Source organism: Podarcis filfolensis (genome assembly GCF_964270895.1).
Source record: "Podarcis filfolensis genome assembly, chromosome: 6".
NCBI lineage: Eukaryota > Metazoa > Chordata > Lepidosauria > Squamata > Lacertidae > Podarcis > Podarcis filfolensis.
In genome coordinates this window covers 84,242,994-84,269,856 of record NC_139609.1, presented here as the reverse complement: position 1 = coordinate 84,269,856, position 26,863 = coordinate 84,242,994, and the positions used below count along the sequence as shown (strand labels likewise).

The 26,863-nt window shown below is 42.4% G+C and overlaps 3 protein-coding genes and 1 long non-coding RNA gene across 6 annotated transcripts in view; 1 reads left to right on the top strand and 3 right to left on the bottom strand.

Annotated features, from left to right (window-relative positions):
• Positions 1–7,659, top strand: part of LOC310764618 (beta-1,3-galactosyl-O-glycosyl-glycoprotein beta-1,6-N-acetylglucosaminyltransferase 7-like) — a 33,062-nt gene extending 25,403 nt beyond the window's left edge. Inside the window, exon 5 of the mRNA XM_083618926.1 lies at positions 7,619–7,659. Coding sequence (XP_083475052.1) covers positions 7,619–7,644 — 26 coding nt within the window. The 3' untranslated portion in view covers positions 7,645–7,659. The remainder of the gene's footprint in view (positions 1–7,618) is intronic.
• RTF2 (replication termination factor 2) overlaps positions 1–21,409 on the bottom strand; it is a 57,427-nt gene extending 36,018 nt beyond the window's left edge. Inside the window, exons 1-5 of the mRNA XM_083619099.1 lie at positions 21,254–21,409; positions 19,850–19,944; positions 19,652–19,745; positions 18,346–18,485; positions 17,045–17,123 (exon numbers count right to left, since the gene is read on the bottom strand). Coding sequence (XP_083475225.1) covers positions 17,045–17,123; positions 18,346–18,485; positions 19,652–19,745; positions 19,850–19,944; positions 21,254–21,322 — 477 coding nt within the window. The 5' untranslated portion in view covers positions 21,323–21,409. The remainder of the gene's footprint in view (positions 1–17,044; positions 17,124–18,345; positions 18,486–19,651; positions 19,746–19,849; positions 19,945–21,253) is intronic.
• On the bottom strand, positions 7,616–9,234 carry LOC310764893. The gene is made up of 2 exons (XR_014549329.1): positions 8,352–9,234; positions 7,616–7,973 (listed from the first exon to the last, which is right to left on the bottom strand). It is a non-coding gene; the product is annotated as an uncharacterized lncRNA (long non-coding RNA).
• Positions 21,410–23,036: 1,627 nt separating the features above from the next.
• CASS4 (Cas scaffold protein family member 4) overlaps positions 23,037–26,863 on the bottom strand; it is a 36,538-nt gene continuing 32,711 nt past the window's right edge. For all 3 annotated transcript variants that reach the window (XM_083618538.1, XM_083618537.1, XM_083618539.1), the window contains 2 exons: positions 26,039–26,119; positions 23,037–24,512 (listed from right to left, as the gene is read on the bottom strand). In XM_083618538.1, coding sequence (XP_083474664.1) covers positions 24,099–24,512; positions 26,039–26,119 — 495 coding nt within the window. In that variant the 3' untranslated portion in view covers positions 23,037–24,098. The remainder of the gene's footprint in view (positions 24,513–26,038; positions 26,120–26,863) is intronic.

Sequence of the window (26,863 nt, the reverse complement as noted above, 5' to 3'; positions counted from 1 at the left end):
AGCCTGGTGCACACATCACATTAAACCATCACATTAAATCATAGTTTATTTTAACTACGGTTCATTGTGACATGCAGACCAGGCCAATATGGGAATTGCTACGAAGTGGTTCCATCCCACATCGCAAAGAAAGTGTTTGCAAGTTGAAAAAACAGTTGGTTCTTCTCTCTCTTTCAAAATACTAATGGAGGGAGATGTTTCAACCATAGCCTAGTTACAGTGAGAGAAAGGCTGTGTGTGTGTGTGTGTGTTTGTGTGTGTGTATTCAGCAAACTGGGGGGAGGGGGAAATGGAAAATTGTTAAGAGGGTGAGTCACTACATCCCTTCAGAGAGCCTAGCAACTGGTACAGCTTCTGAGCAAAGTACAATAATTAGATTAGATAGGGCAGAGCTTCCTTCCTTCTACTGATACGCATCAATGCTACTCATGCTTCAGTTGTTTTTCTGAACGTGCATTTACAAAATGAATCCAAAGTCTGCCCCAGCACTTGCCCTCAGCTTGTAGCCTAGCAACAACATTCATGTTTGGTAAATCACAGTGAGGTAGTGGTGCAAATAAGCAACAGAATATGTAGTTACAACGAACCAATTTAATAAACTTCTGCTTCTCAAATTATTTTGATGTATCAATAGGAACACATTGATTTGGGTTTTGGACAGGCACTGCCAATGAGTTGTAGCGGCTATAGCTCAGCTTGGTGGGAGAGCACCTACTTTACATGGAGAAAGTTCCAGGTTCAATCATCAACAAGGTTCACTATAAGGCTGAGTGTATGGGGTGTTAGGGGAGGGGTACCACCTCTGCTGGGGGACATGCTGTGCTCTTTCTGGGGTAGCTTGTCCACCTTTGGTCCCCACCCTGCACTCAGCTCTCACCTGTGGCTCCTAGAAGTTGTCAGCATGTGACAGCGGCCACACCCCGGAAATGGCTTTAACTAGCTGGCTAAACCAGGTGAGGGTAGCTGATGAGCCTCAAACCCTCAGTGGTGAGTTAGAGGCTTGCCCTGTGTGCAGATTGAGCAGATAAGACTTACAGTGGATTCAAGATCAAGAAGGCGGTTTTTGCATGTGCTGTAGATGGAAGTGAGGGATAGATGGGGCTTGTCAACCTGGGATGGTAGCCCATCTAGGAGGAGAACTCTGATCCTAAACCTCTGCTGCCTTGTGGGACATTTTCGGGAGAAGAAAAGGCTAAGGAGTATGGGTTGTATGTGGGGGGTTTTTTCACTCTGTTACTGTGTTCTGTTGCATGCCATATCGAGGACCAATCCATCAGAAGGTGGGTGCAAGCCTTCAAAATATAAATAATTACAATGTACAAGAACTGGAGCAGTCATTGAGGCTGAGGTGGTACTTGCAAAGATCTCATACGTGATAAAATGTTGTTCAACCACATCAAGAACGTGACCCAGCTGCCTGAAGGTGATGGAGGAAAAAAGCATTCCAACAGGCAGTTCTGGTAAAGCAGGCTTAATACAGGTGATGGCTGCAGGCAACTTTTAGGGGCTGGAAATAGGCCTTGCAGCTCCAGTAAGAATGCCAGAACACCCAGCATCCAATATGACATGGACTCCAGAGCTATGGCCCTAACATTGGGAATGATTGGGTTCAAAAGGCACAGCAACAACTAGATGGGGAATCTTAATCTTATGAGGTTGTAGTGATGAACACCAGCATGCCATTAAGGATGATGCATGGAACCCAGGGACTGCACAATAGCAGAGCAGGGTGTTCCTCATGCAAAAGCCGAGAGAGAGAGAGAGAGAGAGGGAAAATGAATATAAAGAAAGAATGTGGATACTAACATTTAGCTGCTGAAACTATTCATCCTTTGTGAGAAAGGTAATCTTTTCCACAATATTTCTGAAAGCTACTTTATACCAAAAGACTAGTCATCCATGTAACCCAGTATTATCTATGCTGACTATTAGTGGCTCTTTGTTTTTTTCAGTCTTGCTGCCAGATATCCTTTTAAGCTAGACATGTTGAGGATAGAGCACAAGACCCTCTGCATACAAAACATCTTCTTCAACCATTAAGCTATCGCTCTTCCCCATCATACCATTCACAACTATCTCACACACAAGCATTTTTAAAATACAATTCTACCATACAAACAGGAGACTAGAAAGGAGAATAAGGCTTCTGAAAACCATGGCAGGAAAGAAGAATCTGTTTGAAATGGTTTGTCCCACCACTGTCTTATTCATCCCTGCTTAATACTGCAATCTCCCCTTTGTTCTTCAACACTGTCCTTGCAATTTCAACCTTCTTTTGTAAAAAAAATTCTCCAAATTAAAATACCTTGGTTCTTTGAAATCTGCATTTACAGTTGTCTAAAACAAATGAGCAACAGATCAGGAAAAAGAGAGAAGGGAGGAAGGAAAAGAAGATCAGATGTCCTTGATATGGTATCTTTTGGGCATACTACACATCTTCACACAAAATTCCCATAGCTATTCATCTCAGAGGTAGACAACTTGGTTGTCCTCCAGATCTGTTAGACTACAACTCTCGTCATTCCTGACCACTGGTCCTGCTAGCTAGGGCTAATTGAAGTTGGAGTCCACAACATCTGGAGCCCAAAACATTGGCCACCCCTCATCTATACCTACACACGTTTCTAAAGTAACACAACTTCCTGGTTGCCACAGCTCCAGGCTTCTGCACACTTCTGTGAGAGTTCTAAAGAACCCAGAACTTACCTCCAAATAAGTGTGTATATGATCAGATTGCAGCCTGGACAAGAATTTTGTGGCAATGCTCTTTATTATTTATATTTTAACATCATGGAACCCAATGTAGTGTACACATGGTTCTCAGGCAGCTGGCTAGACAGGCACTGGCTAGACCCAGAGCTGCTTGCTCCAATGAAGTGGTATTCTCATGTGTCTTCAGACTGTTCCCCATCTTTGTACACCCAGATGGAGAGCTGTATTTTGGAACTCACTACAGCCAGAGACTATGTAGGGATTCTGTTTGTTGTTAAAAAGAAAGCCATCAAATTCAATCCATGAACTATTATCCTACTCCTGAAATAATGCTTAAAATCTTTCAGTTTATTTCTCAGCAAGAGGACAACGGGTGCAGAACAGCTATCTGAACAAATAAAAGCTAGGTAACATGGACCTTCCTTCTCCTATTCAAGACAGGACACATTTTTGCCTTCACAGAAATCTTTATGCCATCCACCACTTCTCACAGCACTGTAGACTTAGTGACATTTTGAAAAATGCTTATTACTCTGCACAACAAGCAGCTATAGGTACAGAATCCCTTCAGGCTATCCTGGGAACATTCACCTCAAGGGACTTTTTTCTGCATTATGCACTTTCCATGACTTTATAATTTCCATGGGACTGCACACTCACTGCTCCCATAAGCTGGATCTGCCATTGTACATTATAAAGCTGATACGTCATACACCAATGCCTGAAATTTTTCACATGTCAACAGTCCCAGCTGTAATGCTGTTAAGATTGCTTGTTTATTAGCCTGGGCCTTACTACATTTTGTTAAAGTGCTTAATAAGAAACTCAGAATAAACAGAATTTCTAAGGAAGAAGCTTGTTTCACTATGGGCAGATAATAATATATACTAATATATAGCCAACCAAGACAAAAGCTCATGATTGAGTGAACTGGCTGCCTAGCAAAAGACTCATCTTCCAAGGCAGTTATTAAGCATGGATAGGATTGTTGGCAAGAATATCATCCAATTAAAGTTAATTGATCATGTCAGTCTTAATAAATTAATCTATCCATTAAATCCACAAAACTCTGTAGATATATAAACATTATTTTTAAGTGAAAAAATATATGTTGTGGTAGATTGTTCCCATCCCAAAAAATAAACACCAATTAAGGATTGTTCTGTTATTTTGCTTAAGCCAATCAAGAAAAGGTCATGATCTTATCTATAACAGATTCTCACCAACCCACACACTATCCCAATCATTTGAAATCATCTGCTCTACCTCTGACAGCTGAAGTTTCACCCCCACCCACTTTCAAAGTTGGTCTTCTTAGCCATAAAGATAGAAATTTGCTTTAAAAAAGAAAAAGTGGAGATTCTCAGGATGCCAATTTTCACATCATGCCCTGCTCAGATTCTACACTTGGATAGAATCATGGAACGCAAACAGCACTATATTCAGATTTAGGATTTCAAATTATAATTGGAATTGGATGGGATCAAAAAGCCATCCAATAATACACCTACACAAAACCCACTGAGGCAGGACCATTTATCGTTCAGGGCTCTGCCACAGACTACTTTGTTTACACAATCCAGTCTACATGGGGAGCATAGCTCGGTCGGTAAAGCATGAGTCTTTGGTGCAGATGACACCAAACTGGGAGGGGTGGCTAACACCCCAGAGGACAGGATCACACTTCAAAACGATCTTGACAGATTAGAGTTTAACAGGGAGAAGTTTAACAGGGAGAAAGTTTAACAGGGAGAAATGTAAAGTATTGCACTTGGGCAAAAAAAATGAGAGGCACAAATACAAGATGGGTGACACCTGGCTTGAGAGCAGTACATGTGAAAAGGATCTAGGAGTCTTGGTTGACCACAAACTTGACATGAGCCAACAATGTGACACGGCAGCTAAAAAAGCCAATGCAATTCTGGGTTGCATCAATAGGAGTATAGCATCTAGATCAAGGGAAGTAATAGTGCCACTGTATTCTGCTCTGGTCAGACCTCACCTGGAGTACTGTGTCCAGTTCTGGGCACCACAGTTCAAGAAGGACACTGACAAACTGGAACGTGTCCAGAGGAGGGCAACCAAAATGGTCAAAGGCCTGGAAACGATGCCTTATGAGGAACGGCTAAGGGAGCTGGGCATGTTTAGCCTGGAGAAGAGGAGGTTAAGGGGTGATATGATAGCCATGTTCAAATATATAAAAGGATGTCACATAGAGGAGGGAGAAAGGTTGTTTTCTGCTGCTCCAGAGAAGCGGACACGGAGCAATGAATCCAAACTACAAGAAAGAAGATTCCACCTAAACATTAGGAAGAACTTCCTGACAGTAAGAGCTGTTCGACAGTGGAATTTGCTGCCAAGGAGTGTGGTGGAGTCTCCTTCTTTGGAGGTCTTTAAGCAGAGGCTTGACAACCATATGTCAGGAGTGCTCTGATGGTGTTTCCTGCTTGGCAGGGGGTTGGACTCGATGGCCCTTGTGGTTTCTTCCAACTCTATGATTCTATGAGTCTTAATCTCAATGTCATGGGTTCAAGCCCTACATTGGGCAAAGGATTCTTGCATTGCAGGGGGTTGGACTAGATGACCCTTGTGGTCCCTTCCAGCTTTATGAGTCTATGATTATTTCTATGAAGAGAACAGGCACTCCAGAGAAAAACAATTGCAAAACAAAAGCTCTGCAGGGTGAAGGTGAATATTAGATCCCTTCTGAGATTTCTTCTGATTTCTAAATTTTCAGAGAACTTCCAAAAAATTATAATTTGTCTCTTCCTGACTTACATTTCTCTAAATGTTAAAATATGCTATATGTTCCTCATGGAGCACTCTTTGGGCTGTCCACCGCTCCTATATTTACACTGCATCCATAAAAAGAGCCCTGGCACTGCAGAGCTGACAACAGCATACTTTAACCCCTGTCATCAACCAGGAAATTCAGCACCACTGGGAGGTTGTGCCCCTTGCCTCCTAGAAATAGCACCTTGGCAAACGGGAGGACAACATGGTCCCATTCACAAATCAAAAGAGGAGCTGTCATCCCCCACCCCCGTTCCTTGTCTGAAATAACATGTGGCATGAACTGCCAGTTGCCTAGGAATGAACAAAACGGAAGGGCATTCTGGCACCTTTCTATCAACTAATGAAAAAAGAACATCAATTTGTTTTTCAAGGGGAAGGTCACCCTGGCCCAAACTGGATAAAAATGCTCACCACTTTGTTCTAGTCCCGAAAAACTGTTCTGCCTCCTCTACCTTTACTCTCCACTCACTCTCCCTAGCATGCTTTGCCTTTTTAGTTTATACATCTGGTGGCAGGACCTTGTTTCTCTCTTTCAATATGAGCTGCTTTGGGAGACAATACCTGTTTTTAAAAATGGATAAAACTACAACCTGAATGAAGATTGTTCATTAAGATCTACATTGTGGGGCTATGATTGCCTATTACAGTGTTGCTAAGAGTTTCCTGCCAAAGAAGCCTTGTGTGTTGCAGAACATTCTGGGAAGTGTTCAGTAATACACACTCCATTCACAGGGCAGTAGCAAGACTTGTTGGATCGCATCGTCACTTCACATAAACAGGGCATGCCCTAAGGCTGCACATTTTAAGGCAAGCTGTCATGTGGAAAAACCTCTTTCCACTCTTAATTCTTGTTAAGATTCTGAGAAACCCCAGGATTTCTTAGGAAATAGTGTGAAACTCCCTGGGTTATAGACCTAATATTCCGACTAACCTTTAGAATACAGGTTTAGACAGCTTCAAAAATACTACCAACTTTTTAAGCCAATGCTGTAGATCAGGTGTGGGAAGACTTTCGTCCTCCAGGTATTACTAAACTACAACTCCCATCCACACTTGCTAATGCTGTTGGGAGTTGTAGCAACTTTTGGATAGTCCCTACCATCTAGGTGATGGAGATTCCATAAAGGAAAAGTCACAGGACATGAAGTACCGAAATGGCACAAGCTGGGTCAAGTGACTTAATCTAAGTGAGGAATGGAGTGCTGAGTGATCACAACAATGAACTTTAATCTAAATCCTGGTGTGTGCAAAGGAGGCAATGAATAAAACAAGAACACTTAATTATCCTCTGTTGTATTAAGTAATGAAGTCTGTGGTGGAGCTTATGAACCACAGTCACAGCACCCACACTAAGCTGTCAAAAAAAGCCCATTTGTAGCTAGAATGTTGAGGACAATGCAAAGGGTTGCTGCACATAAATTACATATGCCATATCAAAGAAATGTAGAATACTATATGTATTATTATTATTTCTTGCTTTGAACAAGTCTGTATTGGGTCTAGGTCACCTCTCAGAATATACTTAAAAGAGGAAGAACACCTGGGGAATAAAGCTAATTGCTGCTTTAAATAAAAAACAAAACATTAACTACCAGAAACTTAGCAACAAACTCCCTTTGGCCTCATTTGTTATACCTCATCTTGCTTCTGTGGGTAATCTGTGGTCTGTTTTCAGTTTTAACAATAGAGCAGAAGAAACCGAGAAGGAATTTCAGATACTTTGGTGTATTGATGTCTGAATATGATACTGCTGTCCACATTCTTTTGGACCAAATGTGCAGGTTGTTCTTTAAGGCTAATCAGGGGTGCGGGAACTGCAAATATTAAAGCCTTGAAAACAAAGGTACTATATTTATTTGAAAAATAAGAACTGGTTTTCAGTTGTTTCAAACAAGTATCACTGGGATATAGAATTTAAGTACAAATATGTTTATTTGGACTCTATGTTTTGATTCATGGTGCAGCCTTAAACACAATTGACAGGCAATCATTTTGGATTATTATCCCTGCTGTAGATGTGACTACTCAAGGTTAAGCAGTTTGTGGATTAGCACTTAACTTTCTACAACATTCCTTAATTGTTCTTTTATTTCTGTGCCGTCTACGGCAGTGTTTTCAGAGAAGATTGGCAGATGAAATTGAGGAGACTCATTCATCCAACTATGACATGACTAGGCTTCTTGGATTGCTTTCAAAATTTCAGCCTCTATATTTAAGCAAAAAATCATTCTAATCATGTCTATTTACAAGGACCAAACACCTCCTTGATTATACACTTATGAGAAACCAAAACTATCATTGCAATGAAATGTCAGAAACAACGTGAAAGACGCTATTATATACAAAACATGGCTGCACACGGCAGGACAGATTATTAGCAAACACTGAATTAAAAATGTACTGGTTTAAAAGGCCATAACTGTTGGACAGTAATACAAACAGACAAACCCACCATTGCATTAAACCTTACCATTTGATATATAATAATTAAAGGGAAAATAAGGTTAAAATATGTTAAGACAAATATTATGACAGAAAATAAAGGAAGATGGAAAGGAATTGCTGAAACATTTAATAGAAGTGGAATACAAAAAGGGAGGCGAGAGGAAGTCATTGAAACAAGGGAATGTAAGATACGATATTGAAATGGTATAATGTGTGTTTTAAATTGTTTTTGCTTTGTTTTGTTTAGATTATTGTGTTAATGTTGTGTTGTGTATTGTTTATATATTGTATTGTATTGTTTTTTCTTTCTTTTCTCTTTTCTCTTTTTTTCCCTTTTTTCTTTTTTGTAAAGTCTAAAAGTAAAGTCCCCTAAATGGTATTTTTTTAAAAAAATAAACCTTACCATTTGAACCTAAATAAGGGACAATTTCTCTTAAGCCTGATCGACAACACTCCTGTATCTCTCAGGACCATGTTGATGCCTTCCCATTGCAGTTCCCATTTCCCAGTATTTCTGTGATCAGGAGACCACGAAATCCAGTTCTGTGCAGGCAACAGCAATACCTGCTAGTCCCAATGCTCAATAGGGATCTGTAAGCCTGTCACAGTCTATACTGTGTCCGGAGCTGTAGGAACTATTCTAATCAGTTTTGGTGGTGGTAGGGAATCCTACAGAGCAACTATACTGTGTAACCTCCTGACCTCCAGTTTGTCTAGCATGTTTCTAGCCATCTGCCGGCGCTAAGGGAGAGAGAGGCAGCTATGCTGGTCCACCTGGGACATCGGTGGTTCAGATACTTCATTTTGGCCAGTTTTTGCAAGCTTTTTGACAGGTAAGACTAAGCACAGCATCTCAAAAAGGCTCCAGTGGACAGACAGCTGCCTCAACCTGCCTCACTGGCCTGCCTGGAAAAAGTTTAGAGGCACTGAGCAAAGCAGGAAGATATGAAGCATCCAAAGTATTAGATTACACTGGAATTCCCTACTTTACATCATGATTCACTGCTTACTATAAGCTGCTGTAAGTCGGAAAGAAAAGCTGAGTTTTTAAGAGTTCCTTAAAATAAAAAACAAACCAACCTAAAGCCAATTATATGCTGCTGCTAACTTCCGTGAGGTTATACTGGCTTCAATTCAACCTTCTCAGCTCAGCAAGGTCATAGACAGGCCTGGAAGTATACACTTGGAAACTTTTTGGCACAGAAGTCTATGAGAGCTTGACCACATGAGGGCTTCTTTCTTCTTTGGCAATCACTCATAGCAGAGTAAGATTGTCTTCCATAAACAGTTTTAACAATGAGTCCATAAGTGACTGTGGAGGCCGATTCTGGAACCACATATCCTTTCACAGTGGGAACATTGGTTTCCGGGCTGGAGTTGATCACACTGTGGATTTGCCAAGGGTACCCTCCTCTTATCACGTTTCTCCCTTGCATCCTGAGTTTGAGTGTCTTCAAAGCCCATGACGTCTTTGGTAAAGGCTGTTTTCCACTGATCAGAAAGAAAATGGCCTGGACTAGACCTTCAGAAATCTAGATCCCTAAGGTTGAGTTGATACTACCATGCTATTACTCAGCACAAAAGGGTTTATCATTTCCATATCATTTGAAGGTTATATTGTGACCTCCTTAATGCTATTTGTTCTTTTGCCTTATCTCCTCCTGGCTTTATGGAGGTACAGTAAGTTACAAAAGGAACTAGGAGATAATCATTATCTAGCAGGAGACCTCAGTCTATCAGGCGGCCTTGAGGAAATTCTATTTTCTCAGCCTCCTTGCTATACTCTTTCCACCCCCAGCCCACATTCATCTGCAATGTGGGAATAATGCCAGTCTCCTTTACCAAACTGTAGGAAAGACTGCTGCAACAACAGTCCCCTCGTGAGCGGTAACAAGCCTCAGTTAACACCTCAATTTTAAAAGCCTTCACATTCCAGTGCTGGGAGAGGAACGTAGTCAACTGCCAATGAATCAGCCCAAGTCTACATAAAATTCAAGTTCCACAGAGCACCCTCAGTGACCAACTGCTAAACCTTGGGTGGTTTGCACCATGGCTGAAAGGTGAACATGAAGCATGTTGGTGTATGGGTGGGGCTAAAATTGTAGCTGCTTTGCTGCTGCTCCAGCTGTGCTGCTGGGAAGTAAGCAACCATTTGGCCTAGCACAGGAGTGATGCACTGCTTGGTCATAGTTAAGCTTAAACTTAACTGGTTTAAAGCGAGGTTCAAATCAGACAGTTCTAAAAAAAACTTGTCAGTTTTAAGAATTCTTGAACACCGGTGCGTTAACATAACCTATGTAGGTACATAACCTATGTAGCTCTGAAAATCCCAATTCAGAGAGAACTTACATATATCTAGTCCGTTTTATATCCCACATTTCTTACAAGTAGCTCAAGATGTTTAGGTTTTCCCTCCTCCTCCTCCTCATGTTATGCTTGTAACAACTTTGGGGAAGTAGGCAAGAGGTGGACCATTTTGACAGGTGAGATACTAATCTTGCAAATTTAATAAATAAAATAAAATTTAAGATTGTGCTCTATTGTAACTGATGGCCACCTGTCATGTTTGACCTAGTTGAGATTCCTGCATTGAAGGCGGTTGGACTAGATGACTCTTGGGGTCCCTTCCAACTCTACAATTCTATGATCCTGAGATATTGTTTTTATGATTTTTGTGAGCCACCATAGGATGCATTGTAAACAGAGTCAGCAGGAAAATGTTTTCAAACTCACACTGGGACTTTGTGTCATGTGCATTAAGGAATTTTGGGAGCAACCTTCCCACCCACAAAAAATTACCAGAAAATCCAAGAACCATTTTGATTGTGCTATGTTTGATAAGATCTTGAAGAGAAGATGAATCAACACATCTGGCCCTTGGATGTAGGGCACCAGATCTTGACTTTCCAGGAAAAGGCGTAGTCTTCAGATGAACTGACATGAAGATAAGAATGGCTATATGCACACACATGTAAATGCACACTGGTGTCTGATAAGAGAGACTGATTCCATCACAGACTGAGACTGAGAAGCTTTGGCAGACCTTCCCTTACTACTTAGCGCAACTACTCTCTCCCATACGCATAACCTAAGATAAAAGGAAGTACTAATGTTTCCAGATGGTTTTGTTGTTGCTGCTGGTCACACTGGAAGAGAGTCAATTTAAAAACTCTTTGTATGGGTCACAGCTCATGTGCATGAGTGATTGGGCAAAGCTAACTTTGTTGACCCCACAGTCCTTGCTCATTTGAAAATATGCCTATCAGGGTTTAATACGCAGGGGAAAAGTGAGAAGAAATCTTTGGCATCTTTAACCCCACATATGTGCACACCTAGCTTCTATCCTGCAAACAAAACCATAAAATACACAAGTGGGATCTGCATTAAAATGGTGTAGTGTAAGGGTAGTCAACCTTCTTACCACCCACTAATGCATCTTTCTTGATGGCAAAATTTCCTCACTGCCCACCAGTGCTCGATGGAAGAAGGATTCAGATTGTGCCATAGAACCCCCTACCACCCACCTAGAATCCTGAAACGCCCACTAGTGGGCAGTAGGGGGCAGGTTGACAACCCCTGGTGTAGTGCACTGGCCAGCCATGCCTTCTTTTGAGATACTTCATTCCATTCAAACATACACCCATATTTTCCATTCCCCCAACAATAAGTCAGTATTCCATGACTACTGAGTATGCTCAGTTCTAACAGGGATGTGTTTCCTCAGCTTAAGGGTCTTTCTACACCAACACTATTTTGTACTTCTGCAAACCTTGGGATCCTCCTGTACCTGCTGAACCTCTTGGACATAAATGGTGCCATTTGGGTTACATAAAGACCAGCACTTTAAGAAAGAGTTAACTCTTAGTATATAGCATGGGTAAGCAAACAAAGGCTTGGGGGCCGGATCCAGCCCAATCGCCTTCTAAATCCGGCCCGTGGACAATCCAGGAATCAGCGTGTTTTTACATGAGTAGAATGTGCCCTTTTATTTAAAATGCATCTCTGGGTTATTTGTGGGGAAAGGAATTCGTTCATCCCCCCCCCCACAAAAAAATATAGTCCGGCCCCCCAGAAGGTCTGAGGGACAGTGGACTGGCCCCCTGCTGAAAAAGTTTGCTGACCCCTGGTATATAGGATGTGAATAAATCTAGTTAATCTGAATTTCCCCTGAATTCCAAAATGGGTAAGGACCAGATGTGACTTGTAGACATTAGACTTATTTGCAGAGGACGAAGAATGAAAGGCTTGTTTTCAGAATTTATATCTCATCTTATCAGTGGCTATGAACAATAATATGGCATAATAAAACCATTATCCATGAAACAATAAAAATGCAGCAGAAAACAGCAGAAAAAGGAGGCCAACAGTAAAACAAGTGATAAAAAACCATGCTCAAGAGGGAGAACAAAGTAATTAAGTGCCATTAAAAGCTCAAAGGGAAAAGATAGCATATGCCTGGCGCCTTAAAGGTACTAACCATGGCACCAAGTGAACACGTTTTGGAAGCCTCATGTTTTGGCCACAAAGGCTATTAGTTGTCCACCTAGCCTGAGAAGGAGGGTGGGCTCCAGAGAAAAGCCACTGAGAGATCTTTATCTAGTGCTGGGTAGCAGTGGGCAGGTAGGTTTGAAAGGCTGGACTTGAAAGATTTGCAGGGTGAAGACATTAAACACACACATTTGCCATTTTTGGAAACTTTTTCAGGCACAATTTACATTCTTTTATCCTCAGTCATGGGGCTCATATATATAGCTGTGTTAAATATGACTCTTGCAAATCCAGTTTTCATTTAAAACAAACACTGATCAGGATTCGCAGTAGAAAGCCGAACTTCTACGAGTTATAAGATAATCACTGCACAAAGATTTATTGTTATGGGCAATATGCCCATTGTTATATAATACAACTATTGATGTTCCAACGGTCTTTGCAGCTCATATTTCCTTTTCGATATCACTTAATAGTCAAGTGGGCTCCAACAGAAAGTAGCATAGCAAACTTGTTTAGGCCTGTTTTAATGTTATTTGGTTGCCATGAACAAGGAAGGGAACCAGCACAACTGGAACAGCCAGCTCTAAAAGGAATCAATACATCAATAGATCAGTTTCTATTGACTTTTCAACGTAGCAAGCCAAGAAAACATCTTTATACCAAAGTCCACAGTATTCTCTGTGGTAGGACTGAATCGGTCACTGCTGGCTTCATTTCGACATGCATAACAATGACTTTTTCACATTACTTTAGAAAATCACAAAGTTGCAAGGAACAAAAGGTCATTAAATTGAACCTATGACTGCCATAAAACAAACACAACAGACCTCACCCTAGACCCATCTTCTCACTGACTGATCAAATAAGCTAGAGAATTGGTTCCCAGTTACGGGTCCGGGGACACCTGGGGATTTGCCAGGGACTCACTTAACTTGTTAATTGCACAGTGAAAGCCACAATGATGATCCACAGATCACCCAGCCTCTGCTCATGACCAGGGCCTGCTTGCTAGCAGCGGGGAAAACTTGTGAAAGAGTTGCTGGATTGCAAGTGAATTAGGACTGGGCAAAAACCTCTGACACAGTTTATTAGGGCTCTTGCAATTGGAGTGGCAGGGGGCAGTGAGGGGGGTGGAGAGAGAAAGCAAATGGCTTGCTCCACGGATAGGGTTCACATGTTTATCATTTAAAAAAGGTAAGGGATCCCTTCCCCTTGCTCTCTACTTTTTAACTGAAAAGAACTTCTAATTGCTTTCAATGACTACCAAGTTTAGAGGACTCTCCCACTGCTTGTAGTAGGGTTTTCAGTGAATCTTGCTTTTGAGTTTGGGATTCATGTCTCATCCTGGAAGTCCAACAGTGGAAATAGCTAAGCAAGTTGCCACTATGATTAGTACAACAGCTCACCCTTTGATGATTTAGTTTAGCGCTAGGGCACTGTCTGTAAATAGGCAATTTGTGATAGTATCACAAATTTCATGGTCTGTTTTTTAGTATGCGTAAAATCCTTTGCTTATTAGGGGCCACCCCACATTTTCTTCAAAAAATTGCTTTGCACAGGTAACTACCATAGAGTTATCAAAATTTTCAAAAGCAGGGGGTACATGGCTTGGCTTTTGAAAAATAGCAGGTACTCAGTAATAAGCTAATTGGGAACCACTGAGCTAGGGACACCCTAGCACAGCAGTACCCAAGTGCAGCCACCAGGGGCTAAATACCGTATTTTTCTGTGTATAAGACTAAGTTTTTCCCCTAAAAAATAATGTCAAAAATTAGGGGGCATCTTATACATGGATACATCTCCCCCCATTTTCTTAAATCTGAGTCCACCAAAGTAGGAGGCATCTTATAGATGGAAAAATACGGTAGCTTATACAGGCATTTAAGCTATGAAAGCACCTGCACACTGTTTACTGTTGTCATCATAAAAAGAGTCAACTTACAAAATGATGCCCATCACACATGTTATGTAGCTGGCCAGCACTTGGTACATTTCTCCACTGGAGAAACTCGAAATGTGTCCACAGAGTACATAGCTCTACAAGCCTTGGGAAAGTGAGCCGTGACACAAACCACATGCATGGGCAAACTCTCTTAAGTACCACTAGCCAATCTTCTGCCCTGGGGAAAATTCATTCCAACTTGAAACATACTTATCTCATTTCGACTTTAGTCGTGATTAAGTCAGAGACTGCTGCTTTATACAAAGTGAAATCACCGGTGCATCTAGCACCATACTGGTCTCTCTGATTTTTTCTTTACTTAAGGGCCTGCAGCTGAATTCCTATTAAAAATATATAATGAATCATAGATGCATTTATGAAGAATATCTTACCCTGAAACTAGTGATTTGTGCATTTTTGCTACCACAACCTCTGCTGAAAGACTACTCTGAATCTCACTACAGTTTCTTCAACTTTCAGTTTACTTTGAATCCTTAACTCACATTATCACAGGTACAGTGGTGCCCCGCAAGACGAATGCCTCGCTAAACAAAAAACCCGCAAGACGAAAGGGTTTTCCGATTTTTTAGCGGCTTCGCAAGACGAATTTCCCTATGGGCTTGCTTCGCAAGACGAAAGCCCACAGGGAAATCTCCGGGGACAGCGGGGAAGTGCAGCGCGCCTTCTCCTCTGTTCCCGGACCTGTCCTGAAGGCTTGCGTGGGAGGTCCGGGAACAGAGGAGAAGGCGCGCAGCTTCTCCTCTGTTCTCGGACCTGTCCTGAAGACTTGCGGTGGGAGGAAGGTTTTCCTCCCCACCGCCAACATTCAGAAGGCTGTTCTGAAGGCTGGCGGTGGGGAAAAAAGCCCTTCTCCCACCGCCAGCCTTCAGAAGAGTTCCCCCAGGGCTGCCTAGGCTGCGGATAGCAGCCTGCTGCCCCTCGCGCGGGGCAGACATTCGCAGCTTGGGGAGCCCTGCAGGAGTTCCCTGCAGGGCTCTGCGAATGTCTGCCCCGCGCGAGGGGCGCTCTGCTTCAGAGCGCCCCTCGCGCGGGGCAGCAGGCTGCTATCCGCAGCCTAGGCAGCCCTGGGGGAACTCTTCTGAAGGCTGGCGGCGGGAGAAGGGCTTTTCTTCCCACCGCCAGCCTTCAGAAGGCTGTTCTGAAGGCTGGCGGTGGGGAGAAAAGTCCTTCTCCCCCCGCCAGCCTTCAGAAGAGGTCCGGGGACAGACTGTCCCTGGACCTGGTCTGAAGGCGGTCTCCATAGGAACGCATTAATTGATTTTCAATGCATTCCTATGGGAAACCGTGCTTCGCAAGAAGAAAAACTCGCAAGAAGAAAAAACTTGCGGAACGAATTAATTTCGTCTTGCGAGGCACCACTGTATTACCACTGCAGTACATCTGTTTATAAAACTAAATTCTGACTTAAACCACAGTAGACGGCATAGTGGAGAATGGACACATATGAAAAGGAGAACGTGAAGAAAGGAAACACATGGAAAGCCTGCAGAAAATAAAAGACAAGTGTTCCACAGCAACCAACTAAATCAGTGTTCCTCAAGCTGTGGGTAGTGAGGGTGAAGTTTCTTAGGAGAGCGTGGAAGATGTGTAAACAACTGCACATGTCTTATTAGTAGTTGCCAGTGGTGTTGGCCCTGGAATAACTGAGAGGAAGGGGTGGGGGCCACATGTTATCTTAGGCTAGAGAAAAGATGCACTGAGAGAAAATGCAACATGTGTATAGGAAATGGACAAGATGGGTTCCAAGGGCCACAGAATTCAACTGGCAACAGGAGCCTATGTAAGCATTAGGGGAACCACATAGGAAACAGCCAACAAAACTAGCTTTAGGGAAATTCAAGGACCTTTGGAATGAAGGCGGAAGCAAGTTCACAAATAGTCTTTCTTAAAGAATGGCCTGTTTAGATTCCTGCATTGGAGGGAGTTGACCCTCAGGTCCCATCTAACTCCACAATTCTTATGATAAACACAATCCTAAGAGACAAAAAGAAACACCATTTCTTAGCTCTGAGGAGACGGAGAAAATGAGATGTCAAGTCTGGTGCACAGTAAAAGGATACACACTTGAATGACTTTCACCAGTCGACTGAAAACAGGACCCCAAAGTCCCCCTGGGTTAAACAAATTGTGTCCTGTCTTTGAATTCACATGTGCATGGAAGAGAAAACCAAGAGCTGCAAAGTAGACTCTAGTTATGTATGTTTATAACACTGCTTAAGTCATCACTGGGGAGTATTTGGTTGTGGGGCTGATTAAGCCCACCAGGCCCACCAGGTCATTTAGGCAAAATCATACCCATCTGTCAGCTGCCTGCTGTCATATGACATCAGGTAAAGCACAGGTATAAGCTATGGTTTCAAACAGTGCTAAATTCAATGTTTCTTTGCAGCTGCAGGTTGTATTCTGCACTGTTTGAATGTAACACATTACCCTGTTGCATTGCTTTCAGCAGGGATCAGACACACTCCATACCCACCTGCCAAACTGGCCCCCAGAGAGCAGGGCACTTCTAGATCTGGCCCTCTGGACAATCCAGTTCCACAACCCTGGCTCAATTCAAAGTAATTTTGGGCTGGGATGCAGCACAAACATATACTAGAAAGATGGGGGGAGAGGAGAGAAAGGGACAAAGCTTACCTTGTGGCAAACTTCAGTTTTAATTTCTTTGAGAGCGCGTTCAGAGAAGACACATCCACAGTTGCGTAGAAAGCAAAATCTTTGGCGAAGCAGAGAGAAAATGATGTTCAGAGGTTAAATACACATGCAACAATGAAGCTACAGACAGCTCTAACTAAGACTGCAATCCTATGCACACTTAACTGGGAGTAATTTCTGAGTAAGCATGTATAGATTTGCTGTAAGCAATGGGGTGTAAGATAATTGTGGCTAACTTGTCTTAATTGTTTTAATGGGACCCAGGCTGCAGTCATATGCACACTTAGTCTTATCACACTCAGTGGAACGTAACATTTTGAGCGTATATAGGATGAGCTGCACATCCGAACTAAATTTAGCTGGATCAAGGCCAGAATTTATAAGCAAAAATTTTCAAGTCATACAAGAATGCAAAAGAAAGGTGATAATAATAATAATAATAATCCATTTGTTACTGCCATTTGTCCCCAGCACACAATTTAGCCTGTGTATCCCAAAACACCCCCATGTGGTTAACACAGGAAATGCGTATTAAGAAAAGGCCTCTGCAAAATCCTCATTCATTAATGTAGTAACAACTATCCCATTTCAGTAAGCATGCAATAAAAGCCAAGCATGTACTGTCACGGTACACTGGTACCTCGAGTTAAGGACTTAATTCATTCCGGAGGTCCGTTCTTAACCTGAAACAGTTTTTAACCTGAAGCACCACTTTAGCTAATGGTGCCTCCTGCTGCCGCCGCACCGCCAGAGCACGATTTCTGTTCTCATCCTGAAGCAAAGTTCTTAACCCGAAGTACCACTGTACATATTTAGTTTTACAGATACTCAAATTTCATAAGCTTTTCCATATTCTTCAATGACATTAACGCTGATAAAACTTACAATATGCAGGCCTTTAGAAGCTTCCCAACTTGACATGAATAGGTTGTCCCTTGATACTCAAATAAGGTTTGATTTTTCTCATAGCAAATTATTTAATGTGTCTAGATTTTGGTCATTAATCCTGAAGGCTTATGTATACTCACTAGGAAGTAATTCCTAATGAACACAGGGAGAGAGATACCTCTGAGTAAGCATGCACAATACTGGAGTGCATGTGACATATCTGCACATCATGCTCCTGTTCAGAGCCCCACAGAACAGCAGCAGACTCTGTGATTCCACTCCCACCTTCCTAAGTAGCATGCCCCATTGAAATCAGTGGCATTTAGTTTCTTTGAAAACTTGCTTAACCATCTAAGAGTAATTTTTCTCCACCACACAGGATATTAAATACTTACCGATGCCTTCCGTTCATTTCCAACCCAACTATAGGGCAAATGAAACGTGCACTCTGGATGTCATCATATTTATCCCCTTTTGTATTCCCCTTGTCACCAGTCCAAGCAGGATTGTCTGAGAGATTTAATTCTATGACGTTCTGAAAGGAAATAAAAGTCTCTTACACAAGTTTTTAAATGGAAGCAAGTTGAAGTGACCTCCTGAAATAATGCAGTTCTTCCCTTTATCATTCTATATTAATAAAACCATTTGCAAAACATTCAAGGTTAAATTCCTACTCCTGACTGAAGGTTTCTTTAAAAAAAAAGCAATGGAAATGAATTGCTTTTCTAGCCACAGATCTACTCAACTCTTACAAGCCTGGTTAATTTCTAAAATAGGAACTCACCTGATAGAGACAACAAGACATAGCAAGCAATTTTTAAATTATTGGTGCTTAGGCACTGCATACTGAGCTTTAATTGCCATTATTCCGTTGTTACTTTTTAACAAATTAATAGAACTATGTTAAGCATCAGAGACACCACAAAAGTGGGGCTTGCTCTCTCTCTCTCTGCCCAAATACATTTTAATGTAAGAGAGAGAAAAAGCAAAGAAGGAACTACAAGAGAAAACAAGGAGGTCAAGTCATGGGGTAATGCAGAAAGAATGAGGCTGAGAGTTGTTCTTAAACCACAGTAAAAACTAGGAATCCACCATTCCATTTGTCACAGCGAGTTCCCAATCCCCTTATGGTGAATATCATGAGCCTTAGGTCTTCCTTCTCTCCCAGGAGCAGTACTATGCTTCTGAGTTGCTTGGAGGGGCTCTGAAGCACAGTACAACTTGCAGTGAACTCCAAACAAGGCGCAGGGGGCACTTCAGAAGCATAATGCAAGGTTGGGGACAAGCGTCATAACATGGGAAGGGGCATGGTTCTGTGACCAGTATTTATCAAGGCCGGGCAAAATTTGTGGATGCTTCACAATATCCAAAAGGTTTTGAATATAATTTTAAGAAAGAAGAGGGAATTGGCTTGATAGACAAGGTCATTTTGAGTGCAAGGAATACTATGACAGAAGCAAGAGGAGACCAATAGCCAGCATGCAAAAAAGGTATCAGAAGATGCAGCATATAAAGATTGCCCCATGGTTTTTTTAAAAAATAGAAGCCTGCTAGAGAAAGTAGGAGCTTCAATGTTTCATTAAAATCAATAGGATTTGCATTAAGGAATTATACAAAATAAACTTTCTCTGAATTATGCCTAATAGTTGTAGGCCCTGATATCTAGAAAAGTTCAGACAGATTACAAGCATGTGAATTTACCTTAATACTCTTGATGTGGGATGCTGCTTCGACAAGGACTTTATCGGAAGATTTATCCAGCAAAAATTCAATGATTGCATCTTTGTTATATAGTCTGTAATAGAAAATATACTGTAAAACTCGGTAAACTTCATGATTGCAATTTATTCAGAAATTAATATTGTTTCACTGAAAAGGAGTTTAAAAATGTAATCCTACCTGCCAAGTTCACAAGCGACTATAGGCCTGCTCAACTTTTCTTGACTCAGAGTGCAGTAGTACCACTGGGCCACCAATTCTGCATTTTTGTCAACCTGAGGAATACATAAAATTATTAACATTTTGTGAAAGAAATTCTTAAAGAAAAAAACTTTAGACATCTTCCATTATGCTTTCCCCTTCTATGTGAAACCCCCAAACACCAGTTTGAAATGAGTTGAAAGAGAGTTGGCAACGACAAAGATGATCAGAGCTTTCTAGGGGGTTTTGACCCAACATAAGCAACTGGAGAAATGCTTTGGGGCAATTTCATTTAAGAAAGAAAAGAAAAAGAAAACCCACTGGGAATGGAAGAAAATAACCCCAAATTATTTTCTTTGTTTAGTCAAAGGTTGCTACTCAGACAAGACAATTTCTGAATCTTCATTGTCTTTTAAGATTTCGTGTCAAACATTTGCTCACCAGCATTCTGCAGAGCAGTCAGAAAGCTCTCATGACACACAGCCCAGCCTCAAGGAAGTAAACAACCCCAAGAGAACACAACCCTCAGACAAAGGGGTAGAAAAGGAAAAAATGTGCCCCTCCAATTTCTTAAATGCTGACAGGGCCCTTTTCACTCAGTTCTGCCCCCATTTTACCTTCTATGATAATGTTCTATGATTCATGTTCATGAGCATGTTAACATCTCACAACCCAAGTACGATCCCTCATGATGACAGCTACATGAAGATCAGCAACACCATACTTAACATGTGGTTGCAGTGAAGTAATATGTAAAGTCAGGGATGTCCCAAGAACTGCGATCTACTCCCACTATAAAAACACTGACAGTGATCTACCCATTGAATTGACCAAAGTTGTTGAGCTATTTTTTTTTGGGGGGGGGGGGAGAATAATCTAAATTGTTGAGCTTTTTGGGAGGGAGGAAGACCCACAGTTGATGAGCTTCTTCTGGGGAGGCTTCAACATAGTTGTTTAGCTTCGTGATCAACCTGTTGGACATCCCTGTGTTAAGTCATGTTGAATGTGCCAGCTTCTTTTTCTGTGTTTTTGAAAAATAGAACGGAGGGCTGCTGCAAGTGCGGACCCTCCAGAACAGACCACATCTGTTATTGAGATGTGCAATAGAATAGTCAAAGGGACAGGGAAAGCACACATCCTTAACAGCCGTTCAGAAAGAGGGATCACTCCCGCAAAAGGCATTATGCTTTGTCCACCCACTCTTTTCCTTTGTGGCAAAGGTTTCCCAATAGCTTAGCTACCTCACGGCAGCTTCTAAGGCTGGGACTACCCCGCCGTCTCCGAAAACCATCTTTCCCTTGGCCCCCCAAGGCCTCAGCGCGCCCTCCGGCCCACCCTTCCTCTATCCCAGAGGACCAGAGCCAAGGCCTTTCCCGGCCTCACCTTCTCGATCTTGCGGGGCCCTTTCACCAGCTCGTGCCTCTTGGGGATCGTCCCCCCGTCGCAACCCATCTCTCTCCCTCAGCTACTCCGCTGCCGAACTTCCGGGTTCCTCCAAAACAAAGGAGCTTCCGGTCGACGGAGGCCGTCCATTTCCGGCGCAGAACGGGAAATGGGGAGGGCGAGGGGAGATGACGTAGGCGGCCGGCGTTGCTAAGGGCAACCTGGCAACCAGCGATACACTTCCCGGAATGCTTTCGGTGATTCGGTGCGGCTGTTGTTTTATTTGGTGCAGCCGAAGCCATTGCAAAAAAGATAAAATACGCGAAGCAGAATACAATAAAATGCATTACACGTTTAAAATAGTCGTTGTAAAAACCAGACATTCTGTCAAAGAGTTTTTGCTCCCTTGGAGGATTTAGCTTGCTATTTCCACAAACATTTATCCAGGCCACTGCAAATTGAAAGTAAGGGCCTGGCCCCAAAGCGTGTTTGCATCGCAGTAAAGCTGCAGCCTAGGCAAACTTCCTTGAGAAATTGTACCACACTAACTGGGATTCACTTTGGAGTAAGCAGCGCATAGGGTCTGGATGTAGTGCTGCTGCTGTTGTGTGCAAAGCATCACTAAGATCAACGGGACTCCATTCTGAGTGAACAAGACTGGACTGAAAAGCTGAAGTTTTTATGCCTGCTTACATCCCCCAACCCTTACATCACTCAATTAAAAAAGAAATAAATTAACCAGTAAATATTTCCATACTGTTTTGCAATCATGTTTCCAAGGCAGTGCAGTGGCGGCAGCAACCAAAGAAAATACAACCGTTGGTCAGCAGTTCTGTAAGGAAAGTGTGTAAAATGCTCTCACTGGATCTCCCCTTCTGTCACAGATGCATGAGAAACCCCAGTTTATGAGGTCAAACAGACTTTTTGGGGGAAATCACCAAATAAAAATGACGATTTTGAGCTGCTTTTAAGGAAAATCAGAGAATCAGAGAATCAGCAAAAACGACACTTCCAACATGGATTGCAATATATCCGGATTTTCCCAGACATCTGACCGATTTCTGCCCGGACACTGCTTCCAACTGCAGTGTTCCGTCTATGTACGGGAAATTCCTGACGTATCGCAACCCCAACCTAAAACAAAGCCCTGCTGCGCTTCCAGTCACTTTGGGGCTTCCTCTCCTTTCACTGAAGTCCTTTTTCTGCTACGGGGATAGTATCCTTACGAGCCACAATGACTCTCCAGCTCCCTCCCACAATTTCTTGGTTTTAATCTACCATATTTAGTTATTTATTAATTTCCCAGCACCCTATGTGTACGCAGCCAATCATGCGAAGTGCCTGTCCTTCCTGTTCCTCTCTTTCTTCTTTTGACCAGCCATGGAGGCAGGCCCAGCTTTAAATACATAGATGTCTGAAGCTGGCTATACTGAAAATATAAGTATTTTGCCTGCTTAGGTTTTACTGCTGCCTTTGCTGGAAACCAATGCAAGGCCATAAGTAAGAAAATTATATTTTAAGCTTACTTTCCAGTGTGTTGCCTGATTCTTTCTTAAGCTGTTCAGGGGCCCTCTCAGCAGCCCGAGGCAACACATTATCACACTCACACACACACACACACACACCCCGGTATATATTTGTTGTTACAACATTCCTGTGAGGTAGGGAGCTACAGTACTATTCTGCTCCTTGCACAAAGAGAAAATGGACACACATTCTGTTTGCTTCTCGAAGAGTCTCTCCATTACTTCTAGAAACAGAACTCAGTTTTTGCAATCACTTATTGATTTAAATTTATTTATTAAAAGACTTCTCACTTAAAATGTATCAAAGCAGTGTACAATGATAAAATTACAGTAGAATTACATCAAACTGCATAAATACACAATAAAACAATGAGCAGAGGACAATTAAGCCAGCATTAATGGCTGGTAGATATTTGCATCAATAAAAAATGTTTTAAACTGTCGGTGGAAACGTAACGCTGAATGTGCCTGAGGAGGAGAGACTACTCCATAGCACTGGTACAACTGTAGAGAATGGCCTCTTCCTGGTTGTCACCAGATGGACCAATGCAGGTCATGGCACCACTAGGAGGGGTTCCCCTGAAGATCTTAATGAACAGACAGGATCATATGGAAGGAGGCGCTCTGTCAGATAACTGGGTCCCGAGTTGTTTAGGGTCATATAAGTCCATTACAAAACCTTGAACTGGGCTCAGTAGTCCATTGCCATCCCTTGCAGCATCTTCAAGAGAGGTGTAGCATATGTGGTTAGAAGCATAGCTGCCACATTCAGCACCAGTTACAACTTCCACATCAAGCCTAAGACAGACCCACAAAGAGCACATAACATTAATCTAAACTTGTGGTTACCAGTGCATGGGTCACTGCAACCAACTTATTTCAGTCTAGTTGTAGTTACGGTGTACCATTGGAAGCAGAAAAGGTGGCCTCCAGTGACATTGATGTTTCCAGGAGCACCTTCAAACTTCACACACGTTCTTTCAGGGAGAATGCAATGCATTCAGAATAGGCAGCCCATCTAATTCCTGGAACTACTCACCCACAGGGTCTGCCTTGTTGGAATTCAGCTTCTGTTGGGCCCTATTGTTACCTTGCACTGTGAAGGGACTGCAGATGGCAGCCCCCCACTTCCTCCACTCCAAACCTTCCTGTGTCAAATAGGAAGTTCTGAAGGGGGGTTGTTAAAAGTGTTTCACTGAGTGCAGCTAGAATCCTCCCCACATTCAAGAATCTTGATAGCACAGGATTTCTGAACGAATGCCTGAATCTAAAGACCTGTCAGTATGGGGTATCCTCCGAACACCAGAAGAATGATGGCTTCATTCCATCATTGCTCGGAATTGCTGTGTATACTTCGACAGCCCATCAGCTTGATTCTGAAGTTCCTTCATTGCCTCGGGGCTTGGGTATTGCATTGCAGCATTTTTCGTTGCAACTGCCAAGTTCTTTAGCAAACCACAAAAGTTGCTGCTGCCATGCAATATCTCGTTTCGATCGGCCTTCTGAAGGGCTTCCTGACATAAGGCATCCACCAACTTTTGGCCCACCATAATTATCATTTTGCTGTTGGCTATGAAAACTTCAGGAGCCAGATCGTTGCTAAGACTTTTGTGGAAAACACCAATGGCCTTCTGGACAGCACCAAAATACAGTCTGCAGAGATCAGAGAGGACCATCTTTTTGGTTGAATCCTCCTTGCCCACAACATTATGCCTCATCATAGGTGGAGAATCCTAGAGAGGGAAAAACGAAAACAAGAACTATTACTGAGAGCTATCAACATTCATCTTCTTGGTTGAATCCTCCTTGCCCACAACATTATGCCTCATCATGGGTGGAGGAGATATGATAAACCATCTTCCAATATCTTAAGGGCTGTCACATGGAGGAGGGAGCACGCTTGTTTTCTCCTGCTCTGGAGGGTAGGACTCAAACCAATGGCTTCAAGTTGCAAGAAAGGAGATTCCGACTAAACATATGGAAAAACTATCTGACAGTAAGAGCTGTTCAGCAGTGGAACAGACTCCCATGATAACTGGTGGTCTCCTTCCATGGAGGTTTTTAAACAGAGGTTGGGTGGACATCTGTAATGGATGGTTTAGCTGAGATTCCCTCATTGCAGGGGGTTGGACTAGATGACCCTTGGGGTCACTTCCAACTCTAAGATTCTATGATTCCCCAGCCTGGTACCTTCCAGATGTGGTTGGCCTCCAACTCCCATCAGTCCCAATGAGCATGGCAAATGGTCAAGGATGGTGGGAGTTGTAGTCAAAGACAAATCGGAGTGCATCAACTTGAGGAAGCCTGAGTGTAGTTTTTTTGTAAGGCATTCCATCACATCAGAAGTAAAGGTTATTTACTAATACCAGTATACAGTGGTACCTTGGGTTACATACGCTTCAGGTTACAGACTCCGCTAACCCAGAAATAGTGCTTCAGATTAAGAACTTTGCTTCAGGATGAGAACAGAAATCGTGCTCCGGCGGCACAGCAGCAGCAGGAGGCCCCATTAGCTAAAGTGGTGCTTCAGGTTAAGAACAGTTTCAGGTTAAGAACAGACCTCCGGAACGAATTAAGTACTTAACCTGAGGTACCACCGTACTCAGAAATACTACAGTTAGGGACACAGAAACCTGCCTTATGCTGTATCAGACATTTAGCCCAGCTTGGTCTACTATGACTGGCAAAAGCTCTCCAAGGAATCAGGTGGAAGTCACCTGTTACCAAATTCTTTCCTCTAGGGAAGTTGGGGATTGAACTAGGGCGGTAACTCAATTTATGGAATGTTATTCAATTAATTGCATATGTTACCTGTCAATTAATTAATGAGAGAATAAAATCTGCATAAATCTGCACATGAGAAAACGGTGTTTTAAGATTATGTGTGCATGTGTTAATCATCATCTTTAAAGAGACATTCCACTTTCTTTCACACAGGGGGGAATGTTTCTTGGTACATCAGGGTTTTTAATAACAATACATTTGGGAGCAGGGAATATACTGCCTGATTAACTGTGGAAAACTGTTTTAGTTGGTCAAAATGTTTTTTACTAAATTAATCTGTTAAGAGATCCATCAGCTAAATGTTCCAGTCATAATTTCAATGGAACAAAGGTGTGATTTGAAGGATTATATACCACAGTGGGGAACCTCCAGTAAAAGGAGACATTTTTAAAAGCCTAATTGTGGTGTGGGAGTGCTGAAAAAAATCTGAACCAGATTAATAATTTTAGATCTTTGCTGAAAATAATAACTTTACCTTTATTTTTAACTTGACATTCTTCCTCTCCACCTTGCTAGATGAAAGAGATGGTTGTGTCTGTCCCGGTCTTGGTGATTTCTGCAAAGGGAGGGGGTGGGGGGAAAGATGTATGTATTATATTTAACATACATGGCCATAATCCTTAAATGGGAAAAAGACTACATGCTGTATGATCATGCATCATTGGAAATCCTGTCCAAATGCCCTATGTGCTCTAAGCTTTATAAACAAATTTGTTTTTAAAAAAAACATTATCAGAAGCTGACTTATAATGAGTTAGAACATTGTTCCATCTTGCTCAGTGTTGTCTACACTGATTGGCAGCAGCTCTCCGGGGTTTTAGGCAGGAGTCCCTCCTCACCCTACCGGGAGATGCTAGGTATCAAACTTGGTACCTTCTGCATGCAAGTAAGATGATCAGCCTCTTAGCTATGGGTAAAGACACATAGTGAGAGCTGGACCATAAAGAAGGCTGATCACCGAAGAATTGATGCTTTTGAATTATGGTGCTGGAGGAGACTCTTGAGAGTCCCATGGACTGCAAGAAGATCAAACCTCTCCATTCTGAAGGAAATCAGCCCTGAGTGCTCACTGGAAGGACAGATCCTGAAGCTGAGACTCCAATACTTTGGCCACCTCATGAGAAGAGAAGACTCCCTGGAAAAGACCCTGATGTTGGGAAAGATGGAGGGCACAAGGAGAAGGGGACGACAGAGGACGAGATGGTTGGACAGTGTTCTCGAAGCTACCAGCATGAGTTTGACTAAACTGCGGGAGGCAGTGGAAGACAGAAGTGCTCTGGTCCATGGGGTCATGAAGAGT